Below are 20,696 nucleotides of genomic sequence, written 5' to 3'. Positions count from 1 at the left end.
AACATTAACATTTTTCACACAATAGATAGCTTTCAAAACATAACCTGAAAAGTGACGGAAATTGCACCACAGATTAAAAAAGCACCACTATTTCGAAATAGGTCGCAGCCTGCAGCAATTACAAGCCTGCCAACCTAACTGTCACACGCTTTGAGCTAAAATAGACTCTATATGAACGGTAGAAAAGCTTTTTCATATGAAAATGATGTTATGGCTCCTGCATAAAACGACGGATGCTGGCAGGATGTTCCATAGGCCCATAGTTGCGCTATATCAGCTCCAAAAGGGCGCATGTACTTGGTGTTTCTATGGACATTATTACTTTTTTTTACAGAGGCCATTTGTTGCCATGTGTTTATTATGCGACAATCTGCTGACATTCAGGATCGCTGAATACATGGTACCAAAGATAGATATAACCACAGATTAATAAATAGTTACTACGTAACAGATACATCATTAACATACAAAAGCGAAAATACCTACTCTATAATAGCCTACAAAATCTTAATAATAATACCTGCTGCTCAGGACGAGAAGAAATGTACCATAAGTATGCGCACAAAGAGTCGAGACTGCCTTGCTCGCCGTGCGAGCCACGTGCCAACGCGTCATCGTAAGAATGCGCTAGGGTTGTACTGTTACTTATGTTATTATTGTAATAAAACGAATGTTGCGAATTAACCATATTTTATATTAGTCAATCAAATATTTAAAAACAACACTTATAATACCTGACTCAAAAAACTCCTTAATTTACGATTTATCTACTTATGTTCAAAGAAATAAATAGTGACAAAATTCATAAAGATAGATTTAAAATACTACTCACCTTTCTTCGTCTCTCGGAAATGAAAAAACCGGCCAAGTGCGAGTCGGACTCGCCCACCGAGGGTTCCGTACTTTTTAGTATTTGGCGTTATAGCGGCAACAGAAATACATCATCTGTGAAAATTTCAACTGTCTAGCTATCACGGTTCATGAGATACAGCCTGGTGACAGACGGACAGCGGTAGCGGAGTCTTAGTAATAGCATAGAGTAACTTATACTAGAGCGGTACTGTCATAGTAAATTTTGTAACCCCAGTAAATTCACTGCCATCTGTCGACATTTTAAAACTAAAAATGAAGATTTATAAAAATACGATAGAATGTATTTAAATATAGATAAATGATTTTTTTTATTTGCATTAATTATTTTTATGATTTTGACCCATGTTCTTTCACTGATATGCGTTAAAATTGTTAAATAACAAACGAAACCGTCAACGCCATCTATACGACTGTAGGCCAAAACTAGTAGCGCCCTCTGAACGAGAATCAAATTTTCTTGATTTTCGAGGCACGTTTTTTCCTTAGACTGTATCCATCTATTACGGAGTTATATCTATCTTTGGTAATAGGGTGCCGTTTTTACCCTTTGGGTAAGGAACCCTAAAAAAACGACAAATTTTCTTTTGTTTTTTGACTTTTACACCCATCTACTGCACAATAATTACGTGGTTTCGGCATTTCGAAGCGTAAGCGCGGGAAACGTGCGGTGCGAGCGCTCAGGCGGGCGTTCGGCGGCCCTCTGTCGATTATATCGTCGACGATACGCCGAGCGGTAGGCATATAGCGCGTGGCTTTGAGCGAGTGAAGGAGGCCTGATATAACTCCGTAATAGATGGATACAGTCTAAGGAAAAAACGTGCCTCGAAAATCAAGAAAATTTGATTCTCGTTCAGAGGGCGCTACTAGTTTTGGCCTACAGTCGTATAGATGGCGTTGACGGTTTCGTTTGTTATTTAACAATTTTAACGCATATCAGTGAAAGAACATGGGTCAAAATCATAAAAATAATTAATGCAAATAAAAAAAATCATTTATCTATATTTAAATACATTCTATCGTATTTTTATAAATCTTCATTTTTAGTTTTAAAGTGTGTCGACAGATGGCAGTGAATTTACTGGGGTTACAAAATTTACTATGACAGTAGTACCGCTCTAGTATAAGTTATTCTATGATGGTACGCATTAGTGACATTTGGGCGTGTTGGATGTAAGCATTTGAGTACTGAATTGGCTTTGTTACTTTACTAATATACTAGCTTTTGCCCGCGACTTCGTCTGCGTGGACTTAGTAACCGCAGCTAGAGTAAGAATAGCGCCTGGAAAATTTTTCATAGCAATCTAAATTTGAGCATATTATGCACACAAATTAGCAGGCACTTCGTTAATTATCTTAATTCCACCCCGCTTTTTACTTTATTAAGGGATGATTTTCGGGATAAAAACTATCCTATGTCCTTCTCAGGGACTCAACCTATCTCTATGCCAAATTTCATCTAAATCGGTTCAGCGGTTTAAGCGTGAAGAGGGAACACACAGACAGAAAGACAGACAGACAGACAGACAGACTTTCGCATTTATAATATTAGTATGGATATAGCGAATTATATGTTATTAAAATTGAAGTTCTGTGACGTATATTTTTACTGTCATTTTAAGCCCGCTCCAGACTACGCGGCGCGAAGCCGCGAACGCAAGTGTGGAGTCGATTTCGCTGATTAGCGAACTAGACTCCACACTCGCGTTCGCGGCTTCGCACACGAGTGTGGAGGGCCCTTTAGAGTTGTAAAACTTTAAGGCTAGCCACCCTTGTCACTGAAACTTTTTAAGAGCATAAGTACTTATATTTATCTCTCTTTTATGCCCAGCACAGTAACAATGAAGATGTGGTAGAATATAGTCTGGAAAACCACTTTTGTCAGTAAAAATGTGGGAAATTTTATAAAAGGGGACGGGGGCATTAATCTGTATTATGCTACTTAATAAAAGATATTTCTACAATACGCTTCTATATGCTGATGGAGAAGGTACCTCAAATTCATTAACTTAAATCCTTTAACTTAGAGTCTAAAGTTTCATTTCATACAACAAACTTTCATCATTACCAACCAGGGCTCGGAACCGGTTTTTTTTTAAAACCCTGAAATAGGCCAATATTTTGAATTATTTTATGCTCATTACGTAGGACTGAATCACGTATTTAGAAAACAATTTTGCATTATTAAAATGTCCCATTAAAAATGAAATTATAAACAAAAGAACGAAAAAGAACTTAATAATAACGGTATTTTTGTATGGAGCAAATACCGGTTTCCGACCCCTGTTACCAACTTAATATAAAAACCCAATAAAGAATGCACCTGCATATACGAGATATTTAGCCCCTATCGATTTCTCCAAGTCATACAAAACATCCGTAAATTGCAGAAAATCCCCAGTGTTGCCTGAGCAATTAAGTGCAGTTTAAAAAGTTTGCAGCCCAGATAGTTGCACTGCGATTGCACTCTGCACAATGCGGTGACCGAGTTCCAGGATTCAAGGCATCTTTTGTTTTGTAGGGGATAGAGTATTAAAGGGGAAATTACCTCAGGAAAAGGCAGAAAATAAGGTTTCATGGGAAATCGTAGAAAAAACAGGGTTCCACTTAGTGAAACTTATAAACCATGTAGAAACTAGACATTTTTAAACTTAATCAGATCTTTAAAACATCCCTCCAGTGCCCATTAAGGGGCCCACTGATTATCAGTCCGCCGGACGATATCGGCCTGTCAGTTAGAACAAAAATTTGACAGTTCCGAACAACTGACAGGCCGATATCGTCCGGCGGACTGATAGTCAGTGGGCCCCTTTAGTTTTTTCCACCCTGTACAACGTTTGTGATGGCAATTTCACACTCATGTTGATGTAAAGTTAAACTTAAACAGGCATTTTAAATCTGGCTTCGTGTTGAAATAACAGTAGGGAAAGACCTCGTAGAATCTCGACCCATTCACGAAGCCAAATAAATTGGGTTAATTGAATAAAGGGACTAATAAAAGCGTTCACAAGTTTAATGGTTTAATTGTGAAGTGGGAAGAATCGTCTTGGTTCTTTTCTGAGGCCATTTTGCTTGAGGTGTGTTTTTGTAAAATTTCTTTCAATAGGAACAATCAGCTTGGAATAATAAAGCCCCCGAATACTTTTCTTGCTCTTTCATTTATTTAAACTTTATTGCACAAAGATATACAATTATGTACAAATCATTCTCTACCAGTCAACCATAGGGCCAATATATATCGCCGCGACATAGACTACCCGATACGGTTAGTAAAAGACGGGTGGTCTATCTCGCGTCGGCCTACTGGTGCAGGATGCCAGACCAGACTATGAAGTTTTGAAGATTCTTGTTGATGCTTTTGTCAAGCGTGGTCATCTTTCTACTCTATATCTTCAATAAAACCTTTCTTTACCCCAGATTGACATTTAACTGTTTATATACCCAGGGCACGCATTGTCTATATTTAGCTAAACGGGCTCGGGCCGGGTCAATCCAATGTGATGACGTCACGGATAAGCTGACCACGGCCCTTCTATTTCTGTCTTTCGATGGCAACACTGGTAACTATAGATGGCCTCCCTCTAGAATCTGTAGACCCCATTGTGAGAAGCAGAGCAAGTATAAATACTGTGTGCACAAAAAAACAAGACAAGTGCGAGTCGGACTCGCCCACCGAGGGTTTTAGAGGGCCCACTTTTTAGTATTTGTTGTTATAGCGGCAACAGAAATACATCATCTGTGAAATTTTTAACTGTCTAGCTATCACGGTTCATGAGATACAGCCCGGTGACAGACAGACAGACGGACGGAGAGACGGACAGTGAAGTCTTAGTAATAGAGGGTCCCGTTTATACCCTCTAGGTATGGAACCCTAAAAATGATTTGTAGTTGACCGAGCGAGCGCGGAACATCTCCGTTTCAGCTTCGGCAAAAATGCTTTCGGATGTCTGGCTGTTCTTTTGTGGTGTAGTCTACAAAGTTTGTGTAGTCTTTTTTTTGTCGATTCAGTTCTTGTTTTTTTTTAAATAAGGTGACCATGGGGGTTCGCGATATCTACAGATCAGATCACGATGTTGTGGTAATATTTTATACACATTGCAAAAATATCAAGTCCATGCGATGTGCGTCTTGAGATTGAGTGGTGAATCCAGCCGCACCATCTAATACTTAGTGATCTGCGTTGGCACTTTATGTGAATCAGCTAAAAGGGTTTATATTACAGCTAAGTGACATTAGGGAAAATTGTATCGGGTGTTATTATACAGGTGAGATGTTGTTAGTGTTGTTATGAGAACTTGAGAGCCGGTAACCACTAGGTACCAACTTTTAGTATGTTGTTGGACATGTTTTGGGACCCGAAAACTGCCGGAAACGCAAGCCATTAGCTACTTCAGCGTACCCAATGGCGATACTTCGCTCTGACGTCGCGGCGACGCGTCGCCGAGATACACGTCGCCGCGACGCGTCGCCGAGCCCGATTTCGTGTCGCTGAGTTCGAATGGTATTGGTATATAGAAAGTATTGGTATATAGTAAGTACGTGTCGTCTGCGGTCGCCTCACGTCGCCGGATTCCAACTTGTATATTAATGACGGCGTTGAGTGACACTAGACATTAAATGGATTATCTGGTCATTTGCCTCTTATTGTTAAATATAAATAAATCACAGACGGGTGTGCCAATTTCACTGCTTTTATGTAAAGAAAGCTTTTTACTACGCAGTCTACACTCTAACAAAGTCATCTAAATTTATATTGTTGAAACAACCTTTTAAATATTAACCTATTTGACGCGAACGCCCTTTGCATAGGCCTTAGATTGCATATATTTAATTCAAGGGAAAAACGTCCTAAATGCAAGTATTTAAAGTTCACATTAGCTTGTACGTTTAAAAGATTTTGTTTGCCACAGACAAGCAGAGGGCCAAATAGTGGGGTAATTATACGATCGATTTTTGTTTCGACACTATTGAATTTACACTGACGTTTCAGTCAATTTGTATATTGAGTGTTTGTTGCTAATAGGGTAGGATAGATTTAAAATACCATGTCATTATTTTGTTGGTTAGGCCATCTTGAGAGAATGGATGAGGATCGGAACGTGAAAAGAGCATACCTGGGCCCAGCAAGAAGACGTCCTATTGGACGCCCCAGGTATCGCTGGTGCGACAGGGTGGAGGCGGATCTGCGCGAACTCCGAGAGGTCGCACAGAATCGAGAAAAGTGGCGCTGTCTTGTGTCGGAGGCCAAGTCTCATTTTTGGTCGCTGAGCCAACGAAGTAAGAGTGACGTTACGTTACGTTAAAAAATACTCCAACAAGCTTCGTAAAATAACTCTTTTTTCTTTGAAACTCAGATAAAATTCGGTTTAAAACAAAATAGACCAGAAATGTAAATTTGTGTGTAAATGTCCCGTCATCACAAAACGAAAAAATGAAAATAATGGCCATTGGCCAAGTATTCTAAAATATGCATTTTTCGAAAAAGTGTCAAAAACGTATGTACCTACAACAAAAAGTAGAATGGCCCACTTAGTAACAAAAGCATAAGTTTTTAACAATATAGGTCTGGTTTTAATAATAGGAGTTAGGTATCGCCTTTACAAAAGGCCAAAGGCGAACACTAGGTCACCTTTCGACTTTTCATACTCTTCTGACTTGTCTAGACTTTGATTAAGATTTGCTTAGAATTCCTAGATCGCGGCGATACGTTCTGAAGGTCAGAATGGGCAATGACCAAATTAATCGACTCTCTATCGATCTTATGAATAGACGGTTAAATTTTTCATGTGTCCTTGCTTAATTCGGTTTTATTTCTTCCTAACTTCCTCTTCCCACTTTAACGGCATGTTAACTACTGGTAAACATATAAAAACGTCGAACGTAAGTGCCCACAAGTTGATTGTAAATTCGAAACGACACGCATCGTAAAGCGAGGCTATTAAAGTACCGTCCCGTGCTCTTTATAGAACAAATCGATAGCGTCCTGGGACGCGTTTCCATTGTGACACGTCACGAAACTCGCGGATAAGACTGGATTGCATTGCGGAGACCGTCTTTTTACAGCTACGAGCTCTGTCATCGCTTTAAACCTTTCGTTTGTAGTTGTACAGTCGCTATCAGATATATCGGAGCGGCCGAGGTGCACAAAAATATCTGAACACGCACCTAACGCCTTGACAATAGAGGCGTGTTCAGATATTTGTGAGCACCTTGGCTGCTCCGATATATCTGATGTCGACTGTACACATTACCCACTTACAGAAGGTCAGTAGAGCTGAAGGAGTGAAGCTGTTCCTTGCTGACTGTGTCTTAGCGACGTCCGTATACAGAGACGAGAGTTCTTGCCCTAAGACGGTCTTCCCTGCAATTTCTATATGCCGGTCTTCTCCACGTTGACCTTAAGTAGTACGAAAATAAATCCTGGATTTCTACTGAACAATATACACAGTGGAGACGCATATTAGCACAGTGGGTCACCCTTTCCGGCATTAAGTACTTTTGGCATTCGCTTTACGTCTATTTCACACATAAAAAATGACGGACATAACGCCACAATGGAAACACACCCAGGCATTATGAAGACGTGGCATTCAGCGCCACGTTTGGGATTGTTTGCGCTGCACAAAGCCCTTTAATACCAGCGAAATGATAAAATCAACTATGAAATCTATGTGGACGATCTCGTTGCGAACGCGAACGCCGTGGGCCCGCCGCGCCGCGCCGCGCCGCTTCGCGTTCGCGAGTTGTTCGCGTCGCTACAAGTACATGCGGCCCACACCAATTTTGGTATCTAGCCATAATAGTTGCCGCGCACCGCTACGAAACGGACACTGCGCTTGCGCCTAATCTCTCGTAATAGACGCGTTTTACTAGAGAGTGAATCTTCTATACAAATAACTTACACAGAACATTCAGCTCCGCTAAAAATGTTATGAAATATGTAATTCATTATATTAACGAACATATGTACATATATTTTTTTATAAATGTAAAATGTGACCTGTAAAATTTGCTTTTACCAATAAAGTTCTGTATTCTATATTCTGTATTCCGATGGAATTCTTTATAAAATGCATAACCAAATCTCAGCAACGCTATCGACCCATTATCGACCCAACTCCGTTATCCAAGATGGCGCATGCCAAGTGCTAGTGATGGGGGCATGCTCCAAAAAATAGTGTTGTGTTTATGAATCGTCATTTCAGTAGTTAACATTACGAAGTATTATTTCCACGCGGGGGTAGCAGAGTATAAGATGGTAGTGGTTCCACGCGGGGGTAGCAGAGTATAAGCCTACCTGCATCTCCGGAGAGCCCCCCTCGTCCCGTATGAGCAGGAGGTAGCTGTGTCCATCGATGATCACTTCTTTTTTGAAGCGGCCGCCTAGAACACCATAAATGCAAATTAACAAAGGTTTACTGCAAAAGCCTTAAAAGGCCCGAACAAGGTGGAGACCTCAGGTCAACATATCATGGACGTAGGCAGCATAGTCGTAAATCGTAAAGTAATGTTTTACCAAGCAGAAACGTCTGCGAACTATTACTACAAATTTTTAATTATTTCTCAGAAACGATTGGACCGGTGTTCCAATGGTCGCAGGTTCGAGTCCTGCCGGAGGTGTAAATTTTTCCAATTTTCATTTAATTAAAAAAATTGTAGTCGTAAAGATTCATAGGGGACGCCTTCAGCAGTGGGAGGAATAATATTTGGAGGCTAACTCGAACGTACATTCTTATATCAAAATGATGTAATTTCGTTATCATTCGCGAACTTGTTCGTATTCATACATATATTGGCGCGAGCAAGTCGCACGGTAACAAAAAGAAATCATTTTGACATGCAAATGTAAGTTACAATTAGAATTAGCCATCTGTTATTATATATTAAGGGGCCCACTGATTATCAGTCTGCTTTAGTAAGTAAGTAAGTGTTTTGTGTTAGAACAAAAATTTGACAGTTCCGAACAACTGACAGGCCGATATCGTCCGGCGGACTGGTAATCAGTAGGCCCCTTCAGATACCAACTAAAATGACAGCTCGAGTGGCCAATTCACTACCCATTACCCAATCACCCGGTTTTAGACGAATTTTCTAAAAATTGGGGTGGCCAAATCTAACTATCTAATAGATATTTTTGTGTCTGGGATTTATGTAAAAACAAGGGTTATTTTATAAGTAGGTGTGTAGGAAGCATTACTTTATTGGTAGGTAAGTACAATCAGATCCACAGTTCTTGACAACAACGTTGTGTTTATAATGTTCAGATAATTTTGGATTTCCAATCCACATAAATGTTACCCAGATTCTTATTTGGGGTTGTATGGATACTTGTGTATTCGACAAACCATGAACAAAATCGATTTTCCGACCCAACGGCCAACCTATCTAATAACAAATATGAAAACCTCTACAAATTACCCGTTATTCCACGTCGAGTCATTATGTGGCAATCATCAAATCATGGTGAGCCATCGATGGGATTCTATTCATATATAATTCCATCGCGTGGGTCCAAAAACGCTCGATAAAAATCAAATGGGAAAAAAGGTCGTGACAGATAACTAGTTATTGTTCATGTTGTTGCGCGATCTAGTATCTGCCTACGCACAAAATCATAGTTCGTTGAACTTTACAATGTTTATGTTGTTTGCAGCGCCATCTATGAGTAGCCCGTTCTAACAGTAAGACGCTAGATGTTGTGCTGCCATCTAGCGTTTTATGGTGACATCAATGAAGCGACTAGCCAAGGAAACCGTTTCAAAGTTTTACCGGAAGAGGCGCTAGTAACCTTATTGTATATATTTTTTTGAATCAAAACTTTTGTATTTTTACAAGGTAAATACATAAAAAATAAATACCTTCTGGACTTTCTTCTTGCATGTATGCCCCTGTTAGATACCGATGGACTAACGCAGATTTTCCGCTGTCCGGCGACCCTAAGACGCCAACTCGTAATTCCGTGACACCTCGCGCGGCCGTCCATTCTTGGCTGTTGACGAATGAATCTGTAACAATTTAAAATAAACACTGAATATTTGTACAGTAAATATAAATAATTAAAAGGAATTCGTACAATTACAATTTTTTTCAATTTGATATGAAATATTGACAATAGCGCCATCTATGATGCATTGGACAAACTATAGGAAACAGCAGCGCTGCGGCTATTAAGTGTAGCGGAGCGGCACCTAGTGGGGAGTAGCAAAACTAAAAGTATTCCATTCGTTCGTAAAGATGGCATTATTTTCACAAGTTTTCCGATAAAGAATTAAATTAAGGAAAAGTATGGTGATTTAATGCTATATTCCACTATTTTATTTATGATTTCTGCCGAAAAATCATAAAAAAATAGCAATAAATATCAACATTTTACGTAATGAGGGCTACCGCGTTTAATTTCGATAGGGGCGCTAGTGTAGATGGAGGTCTTTCAAAATGTCAAATGCATAAAACTTTGGGGGGTTTCAAGCTTTTTTTAAAGGGAATTTTCACTCCTTATTCATAATTGTGGTAAATCTTTATCCATCTATGATTAATCATGGTAAACAATAAATATAGCTCAATAAATGTTAGTGGTTTAAAAAAAAGTGCCAACTAAAATATATGCAAAATTAAACAGGTTGAAAAAATAACACATTTGCGCATTTGCATTAAATTACCTTTGTGTATATTAGAACGTATTGAATTAATAAAAATAAGCACAGAAGAATATTGAGATGTTTTTCTTAGGGTTGCCATCTCTAAAATTTGGTAACCAGGACAAGACGCGTGAAAACCCCGGATTTTAAAGCTCAGAACCCGGACATGTCAACATGTTTGTCGTGTCGCGGGCGGCCAAAGACTTTAAACTTTTAAACCCGGACTACAAATTGCCCGGCCCGGACGCTCCCCGGATGCCTTCTAAACTAGGACAAATCCGGGGAGACCCGGACGGATGGCAACCCTAGTTTTTTCTGGACCTACATCTACAGTGGCGCCAACTGGTGAGCACAAAAACGGTAGCTCTCATTAATTAGCATGTTCACAATCGACACCTGTAAGCTGCTACACTAACCGCTAGCCAAGACTTTCACTAACAAGACTTCCTATTCTTAGGTAAAACCTAGTAGCTACGCTAAGGATAAAAGGGCATAAGCGCCAGTTGTATTAGTTTGTGAAACGACATTTTAAAATTAGACAAGGTTGAGTTGTCGCGTAATCATTCAAGCGCAAATACTTATAACGCAACGGTAGGTAATAGTGCAGATTTCTACACGATAATTGTTATTTTATCGTGCTGTTTAACAATACCAAAGATAGATATAACTCCGTAATAGATGGATACAGTCTAAGGAAAAAACGTGCCTCGAAAATCAAGAAAATTTGATTCTCGATCAGATGGCGCCACTAGTTTTGGCCTACTCTCGTATAGAGGGCGTTGACGGTTTCGTTTGTTATTTATAATTTTAACGCATATCAGTAAAAGAACATGGGTCAAAATCATATGAAAATAATTAATGGGATAAAAAATTACCATTTATCCATATTTAAATACATTTTAACGTATTTTTATAAATTTTCATTTTTAGCTTTAAAGTATGTCGATAGATGGCAGTGAATTTACAGGGGTTACAAAATTTACTATGACAGTACCGCTCTATCTTATTATATCCTCTTTGACAATACTATGTTACAGTACATATTAGCATAGTAACATGGACAATGACAAAAATAAAATAAGAGATATATTTCTGAAGTACGCGTCCAAAAAAGTATGTCTTCAAATTGTTCTACATATTTTTTTTTTGTTAAGTTATTATGTACCTACTGTTTTAGAGAATGGTATATCTAACGCTAAATCTGATTCGTTTCTTTCGATGCTGACTGTACCAATGACATTTCAAATCTCAAACTTTTAATGATCTGTACAGTCAAACACAAATTGTATATGTTTTCATTCCTTATTTCTTGGCCATAAAGTGTAAATGGGGCATTTTCTATGAAAAGGGACCTTATTGTCGATGGCGCTTACGCCGCACAGCGTCGCGCGGCATTGTATTTATTTCGGAGCATCGTTTATAACGGCGTAAGCGCCATCGAAAATAAGGTCCCTTTTTATAGAAAATACCACAAATGTAAATGTGTATTAATATACAACTGTATAATGATAATACCAAAAACACATTTGCGCAAACCGCAGAATAACCACCAGAATATACAACCTAAAATCGCACTCATCTCCTTTGAAAAATTATGTATGATAATTTTATTTTCCTTTGAACACCGAGTTATAACATTAACATTGGAAAAGGTCACTGGCATTAGTCGACGTAAGTACGATTTTTCTGCGGTTTTTCATTTCGGTTAAACCGAAAAATCGAATTAGGTCTCTCGAGGCAAAATTCTCATTAGGTACTTCATAAAGTTGGTACTTAATGATTTGTAGAGCCCGAATTTACTTTAAATAATGATGTGATGGATTCCTTTGTGTCTGGAGCGCGAGAGGCGAGTGTTGCGAATAGTTTTCGTGTGTTAGACTTAGGTTTTAGTTTAAACAATAAGTACCAACATACACTGTAAATTGTACTTAAAGTATGTCTTCAATAATAAAGTCCCTACACCAATATGAAACAGGAAAATCGATTTAGTATTATCCGGGATCATAACGAAAAATGTACGCTTAACTTTGAGCATTACGTACCCACATAATTCTAAAGTTGGCAACGCGCACGTGACACACATGGAGAGTTACTACTAGTAACTAGCGTCCCTAGGCTACGGTAACCAATCGGGCTGTTTGCTCAATTGCCATCGAGTAGTAAAAACATATGTATGTCGAAAAGAATAGGAAAGCAGTCATAAATCATAATGAAGATATTATACAATAATATATAACGCGACTTTCTTCAGCGAATTGAAGTGACAATGGAGTCTACAGCTTACATCACAGAGCTATCTTACTGTTATTTGTCACACTGACGTGTGTGTGGCCAGAAAACTAGCGATATGTCGATATCGATATGCATGGACACGAAAGTTGAATGATTACTTTCGTGAAAATCACTGTCGTTAACAAATTGATTAGGCCAAGAAATAAACTACTCGTATAATCGACGGACATAATAAAAACACTAACACATACCTATCGATTGTCATCTGATTCATAAAATGGCTGCATAGTTTCGACATGCACACCTAAACACACAAATAAAGCCAATACAGCCATACGAAATACAAAATAAAAAAAACGAAATACGAAATATTACTTAAGGCCGTTCCATCGGTTTTCCGCTGTCACTGTCACATTTCGCAAGAAAGAACGGGAAAGATAATGCTCGCCAAGTGTCAATTTTGATCGAATTTTGTCGATTTTTATTTATTTTGAAAACGTTACCTTACAATATCGAAATTCGAAAGCTATGAAATTACTATTTAAGTTAAGATTGTTTATTCTTCTTTTTTTGTTTATAGTATCACATAATAAATAACCGAGTAAAGTTGGATTAAAAGTCCGAGTTAGAGGTTACTTTGGGAATTAATTGTATCGAGCGAAGTGCCATAATTCGTGTATCGGAAGCTATGTTATTAAAGATAATATAGTCAAGAACTACATATATTTTTTTCACGTCTACTAATATCAACGCCTCTTAGAAAAACATGATCATGTAAGGAGATTTTTCGCCTTCTGGCTCAGGGAACCGCCTTAATGGCGCAGCGACCCAAAATGAGTCTTGGCCTCCGACACGAGTATCTATACGTCAGTCGTCTCGATCCTGTGCCATCTCCCGCCAGTTATCGGCATGGAGATCGCTCAAGTCTACTCCAACCGCATCAAACCAAATCCCTTTTAAAATAACCAAAAACTGTTCAGTGCCGTATGCTTACTTTGGGTCTATATTGGGTCGCATAATAATTGATTGTCCTATTGTAATTAAAAAAAAAAAAAAATTAAAAAGCTTTTATTTCGGATTCATTACATCCATAGAATTACATATTATTTGAATTAAAATTAAAACAATTAAATTAATGTTAAACTTAAAACTAACTTAAACTAAACATATTTTAAAAAATTACTTTTTAAAAACTGCACGTGGCGCGTGCGATTTCGCCCAGTGGCCAAATATCGGGCTGTCATATGCCCCTGCGACCGCACTCAGGAGCCCGTTGGTGCTGCCGCGCGCACGGCGCATCAGGGACGCGACGCGTTTGCGCATAATGGCATGGAAATCATCCGTGTGTGCCTCCGCGAACATCCCAGAAGCACTGCAGTACCGCGGCAGCCCCAACAGCATCCTGAACGCGTTATTGTAGAGGACGCGCAGCGCACTATAAGCTTTCTTCGTGCAGTTGATCCACAGGCTGCAAGTGTAAAAAGTTTGGCAATATGATCTGAACAAGGTTAACTTAACACTTGTTGTGCATTTGTTGTGTAATGTTACGCATAAAACTCATTTCGCATAATTGTTATTGTGCTGAAACTAGGTAACTATTCACATTTCTGAAAAATTATAAAACAAACCTAACCTAACCTACCCTATTCTACACAACCTATGCGAAACATTTTCGAAAATACTTTCTGTTTCAGCTGGAGAAAAATTATGCGAAAAGAGTTGTCTATGATAAACATTGCTTGGCTTGAAAAACAGTGATTCTAACAAAGTTATTCTAGTGAATTCAGGCACAGGGCACAGAACGATTTTCTAGCCGAAACCGCAGTTTTTTTATTTCCTTGCTACTTTCATCGTAAAAAACTATACGTAACTGGGTCAATTATTTTCGTTGTCTTGTTTCTGACCACTGTCACGCTTCTAATTTTGTCTTTTATCAAATAAATAAATAAAGTTGAGTGCTATTGTCTTTCTAGCTGTAGATTATAATTCTCTTGAGACAAATTAAAAACTACACCCCATGCATACAAAAAGCTCCACTTGTCACATTTTTGGGGACAAAAAACTATATTTAATAATAATTTTGACCCAACTATACGTAAGTAAAACCTAAGAGGTGCTCTGCACATAGCGAAATTAGCGAACGACACATCGACGGATAATCGTCTCCTAAGATTAGGGTTGCCATACGTCAGGATTTGTACGGACATGTCAGGATTTTTGCCCCTTTGTCCGGATTGCGGCCGGACTTGGCAAGTGTCAGGATTTTTAGGATTAACCTCATAAAAAGGGGCGACGTTCAAGCTACGCCAAATCTCTGCTCTGCTAAATGTCAAGATTTTTAGGGTGATGTCAGGATTTCTGTTACAAGAAATATTTTTATCAGGACATTTAATTCTTCCATATGGCAAACCTACCTAAAATGCAGTTTTCGTGGCCACACGGAAGCATTACAACATCTTTCCGTCGCAAATCGCTAACTTCACCCGAAGGAGACTTTACTTGCTTTTATTTCATTCCACTTCTCTAACACTAGTATAGCCCAGATGACCTATATTCATATGATCTTATTTATATTCTGATAAAAGTAGGTACTTTCTGCAACAACAATGATCTTTTTATATTTTTTTGAAGTATCCATGATGTAACTAAGTATATATAAGTACTCCGCCATTTCTGAACCGATTCGTTTTTTTTTATTAAGAATAGACGATTCCAGATTCCATATTTTTTGTCAAAATCTAGTTATCTAACCATGAGATCTATTAGTAATTGAGGACACCTTTTAAGTCTTGTTACACCTCGATTCGTATTGCGATTTAAGTATTTTCTTATATCTATAGTTGAATAACATTAAATAAGTGTTGTACCTACACAAACTGTGTAATTTTTTTTTCTTTAAGACAAAACTAAACATTGTTCTACGTGTGAACAAAATCATTTTGAATAAGTATTAAGTATACGAATTAATGCAAGTCATACAAAGTCACGATGACACAGTAAATACCATAGACTTACCTACAACAAACAAAATAAGAACTAATTGTCTAACCAATATTTATTACTCGTAATTCCCAAGTAAAAACAGGTTTCCTATCAAATCCCATTCTTCCCGAAACCAAAGCAAAAGAACCATTCACTTGCCTTCATTAACGACCGATTCCCGTAATAAATTACATTTATTACCCTAATATAAATCAAGCCTTTTTGACCCTAGACACTAATCGTCTTACGGGGTAAAAATTCATGGGGGTAAAATGACCACGCCTTCTCAGGTTTATGACGTCGTAAAGGTGTGAAATGAGATCTGAACGCGTGTGTAACAAACTTAGCTTTTAATATTGTTTATTGGATTATAAGCTTTAATCGTAAGGGATAAAAGCGTTGCCAAATACCTTGATATATTGGCAGGATTGCACAGAACTTAGTACCAAAAGAGTATGTGCTGTTAAAGAGGTAAGGTAGTTAAACCGTTTTGGAGGTGGAAAGTTCGTGGTGCTTGAGAGAAGTGGGCTTGTGCTGGTTTTATAGCATGTATTTAAGTAGTACTTGTGTATTTGGGGCTTGTTTGCTTTCTGAATATCGAATTGATGGGATAACTGGTCCTGAGATGATTTGCGCGTTTCGTAAAGGCGATTTTTGACTGTTCGAAAAATGGGTATTTGGATTTGATATCAGTACAACAAGATGAGATGTTTTTTACCACAACTGTGTAAATATAAAAGGAGATAACGGTGGTTTGGAAGTGAACATGATGGCACACTACAGAGATAGTCAGTCTTTTTTTTTTTGTTAAAAGTCGAAACGCCTGCGAAAAGTCTTGGTGGTGAATTTTTCAATGTTTCCTTTAATATAAAATTATAATTAAAAACCCACATAATGAAAGGTTAGGGTCTCTCCAAATATATCGACGCGGTATCAGCTAAAGCCGATAGAAAAAAAACTTTAGCCGATTCCCTCGATATATGTAGGGAGACCCTTAATGTCTGACGGTTTGCAATTAATATCAGAAACATTAATAACTTGCCATAATTCTTTTTACGATTTTGACATTTGAAATGTAGATGAACTTTAATGTAATTGCGTTGTCATTTCCATTAAATGTCTCAAGGAAGTATTTATTTCATTATATGGTTAATTATTACAAATATGTCGGAAGGAAATTTGTATAAATCAGGAAATTAAACATGGTTTAAGCCAAAAGATCCTTTATTTCTACAGCTTAAGGTATGTGAGGTCAGCATAATTAGTGGTTCCACCATAAATGGCTTGGTTGTAATGTAATGAAGGAAAGAAAAATTCATTAATAAAATTGCATTACTGTTTACAAACATATATTCTAAGGAACGGAAGTCGTTTTGAAATGTGTTTTTCCATAATATATTTATTAAAAAAATCATTAATTTCATTAAAAACCTTGGGGCGCTTGTATAAAACCCTATAATCGTAACCAGAATTTATATAAATTCAAGTCCCTAAGGGGGTGAAAATGGGGTTGAAAATTTTAACGACTTCTATACGGCAATGTAGCGGCAAAGGTTAAGGCACTAATAATAAAATAATAAACGGTATCGCTAAGTAATCCCTTTGAACTTATCAAAACGGTCCAAAGTTGCGTTCAAGCCCCTCAAAAGGAGGTCCCCGACAAAGCAAACAAAATTATTACAATATAAAGGAACACCCACACAATAAGGTTAGTTTTTCTGCGCTTTGACATAAATCGGGCGATGCCTTCAATTTGCTTCTACAGAACATCTGCCCTTTATTTACTGTTAGAACCTTTGTCCTTACTCTAAATGACAGGTTTTAAACTTTATTATAAGTGCACAAGGTACACTTCTGGTCAGTTCAGTGGTCGAACCTTTTGGCGTACGTTCCATACATTTGTGACGTAAAGACACCTCATGGTGGTCGACGCTTACGTCGGGTAGCACGGTTTGTATTGGGAGCATTGCTAATAATAGCGTAAGCGCCAACCGCCGTAGGATACCTTTACCTGTAGAACGTCACATTTGACCATTGAACTTTTTCTAAGCCCATAGTTATTTAAACATGGGACAGATAGTTTTTTTTACTTCTGTTATAATTTGAAGTGGAACAGATTTTTTCTAGGTTATTCTATTTGAATGCGTCTTTGACGCTACTGGCAGATTTATTCACGATCTATTGAATAATACAACAGTAGTATAAGAAGTTATCAATGGACATTTGGACACACATCAATAGGCCCCATTATACTATACCGACAGGCTTGTGCTAGTCCGCTGACACGTGCTCCCGTTGAGGCTACTCGTTATCGTGCGAAACATGTCTAGCAATCATCAATAGGCCCTGAGGCCCTTATAAGTACCTATAAGTATATATTTCATGAAGGGACTCGGATTAAAAGAGATGACTGAAAATTTCAGTCAGGATTATCACACACACAGAAAGTTTCAGGTGCAATTTCATTTAAATTAAACTATGTAAATACAGTAATTCAACCATATCAGTAAATCACAATCCGAAGCGAATCCATTAGAACAATCGTAATAGACCTTGGACCATTCTGAAGGTCTTAACACAATGGAAACCATGCATCACTGGTTTAGCGGAAACGGATCTAATCACATTTGTAAGATGTAAACAAATAAATAGCGTTTTCATGGTTTTGTTCTGTATAAAGTAGATTAAAATGGATTGATAAAATTGATGGATGGAAATGATGGATTGGATGGTGGATGGATCAAGGAATGGAAGTGGTAGATTATTTTGGAGCTCCCAAGGAAGTAACGTAAGAACAGTGTGCGATGTTTTGGCTGTGAGAGACCAGTGCCCTGTTTATCAAAAGCTTGTAGCTTGTAATACAAGCGGAAGTCCCTTTCTAACAGAAGCTGTCAAAAAGTGAGTTCCGCTTGTATTACAAGCTACAAACTTTTGATAAACAGGGCACAGTTTTTCTCCCTTATCCTGTTTTGACTTGGCCGCATTCAGACGAAAGGAGTGTCTGGCTTCTGTTGGCTCGTTGGGTGGACGACATTCGGAAGATTGCGGGTCACTTCTGGATGAGATTGGCTTAGGACCGGGATAAGTGGCGTACTCGAAGAGAGGCCTATGTCCAGCAGTGGGCGATAAAAAGCTGATATGATGATGATTTGACTAGGTCCTAGCCCTATGCTGAAGACCTCGGTTCGAATCCAGCCTCCGCCACTGGAGGGCTTGGTCACTTTTTTTTGGTTCCGTACCCAAAGGGTAAAAACGGGACCCTATTACTAAGACTCCTCTGTCCGTCTGTCTGTCACCAGGCTGTATCTCATCAACCGCGATATGTATTTCTGTTGCTGCTATAACAATAAATACTAAAAAGTACGGAACCCTCGGTGGGCGAGTCCGACTCGCACTTGTCCGGTTTTTCTTTAGATGACATTTCAGTTTAATGACTGTCTATTCTCCAAATGATCTTCAGCTGATCTAGTTTTCGACACAACACCTGCCCAGATGTACAACCATTGTAACATTTGTAACCTTACAACCAAGAAGTTAATCATCTAACAATTCAACAACAACTAAACATTATGTAACAATAACAACCGAACAATGTAACGACCTTGTGCTACTCGCCTTGTCCATTCAAGCCAGGTATTGTTACTATTGTCATTAGGACAGGAAGCTTATTATTTTTTGTCTGATCGTTAATTCGTGTGACTAAAACCGATTTAGTTGATTAATCGGCGATTATACACTTAACTGAAGCAGGTATCCTGGTTTTATTTATCACTAGCTTCTGCCCGCGCGTTTGTCTGGTTTATATTAAGAGTAAAGCACCGGGCTTCAAACTACATATGTCTCCATGCAAAACTTTATCGTAATCGGTTCAGCCGCAGTAGTGTGTACCTATGACTATGACATCTATTTAAGTTTAAATAATATGACTTGTTATTTTAACTATAAAACTCCCGTGAGACTCAACAAACACACATGAGACATGTCGAGCTATTCGACTTAATAATATGCGAGTGACCCGGTTTAAAATAATCTAATATGACTTGTTATTTTATGAAATGTGAATATTTTTAATCAAAATAACATACCTGCTAGCAACAAATATAATTATTTGTAGAACAAATTGATTTCATACTTCGTTGTATTAAGTTTTGTAGTTAATTAAATTTTCTCGTTTTTTTTTACCCAGCCCGATAGGGCACGAATCATTTGTTTTCTTCCACAAACAACTATTTCCCATATCTTCATAAATATAATTAAGTAAACATAGTAAATAGCAACCGAAGATAAACTTGTATTTAATTATCGCAACAAGTTTGCTTACATGGCAAATGTGACTGCAAAAGTGCAAACATAAGATACTGCTTCCTCTTATCAAAGAAAACTAATCCTTAAACTTACTGACACAAGGTTCATTTCACTTTCATAAAACTACCTAACAGAGTAAAAATAACCAGTAAACGCATAATCAAGAGTAATTTAAACCCTGAAGACTGCATAGAACTTTGTCGCTATAAGAAAGTTAATGCTACGTTTGGTGGTATGTGTAACATGTTAATGCGACAAGGTATTAAGTAGGCTAGGCGCCAGTGATATTAACATTACTTAGTATCTACTGTGACCAGTATTTGATATCTAAGACTACGTATAAGTACTAAGTAGTACCTAATGTAAAGGTCATGATATACTGGTTTTTAAGGCAATGTTCTTGTTTTAAAACAAGGAGGTGATAATGTGGTATAAGTACTGTGATTATGGAACATGATTTTAGTAGAGCAAGTTGGAAATGCTTCCTTGAAGGCATAGTCTTGAATAAGTACTTAGGTACCTACATAATGTCTTACGATTAAGTAGGGTTTTGTACGCAAACGAACAGCATCCATGACAAGTTCGCCTGTCTATCATTATCTGTCACCTGACCTGTAAAATATTTATTGCAGAGTGTGTATAGAAGATCAGGTAAGGGTCTTCCCAGAT

The 20,696-nt window shown here is 38.0% G+C and overlaps 1 protein-coding gene across 1 annotated transcript in view; it reads right to left on the bottom strand.

Moving 5' to 3' along the window:
* Positions 1-20,696, bottom strand: part of LOC134743477 (centaurin-gamma-1A) — a 103,027-nt gene that overhangs the window by 38,505 nt on the left and 43,826 nt on the right. The window contains exons 2-3 of the mRNA XM_063676925.1: positions 9,729-9,875; positions 8,168-8,253 (exon numbers count right to left, since the gene is read on the bottom strand). Coding sequence (XP_063532995.1) covers positions 8,168-8,253; positions 9,729-9,875 — 233 coding nt within the window. The remainder of the gene's footprint in view (positions 1-8,167; positions 8,254-9,728; positions 9,876-20,696) is intronic.

Source organism: Cydia strobilella, chromosome 8, assembly GCF_947568885.1.
Source record: "Cydia strobilella chromosome 8, ilCydStro3.1, whole genome shotgun sequence".
In the NCBI taxonomy this organism is placed as follows: domain Eukaryota; kingdom Metazoa; phylum Arthropoda; class Insecta; order Lepidoptera; family Tortricidae; genus Cydia; species Cydia strobilella.
The sequence above is the reverse complement of the archived record's forward strand: the minus strand, read 5'-3'. Positions and strand labels throughout refer to the sequence as shown.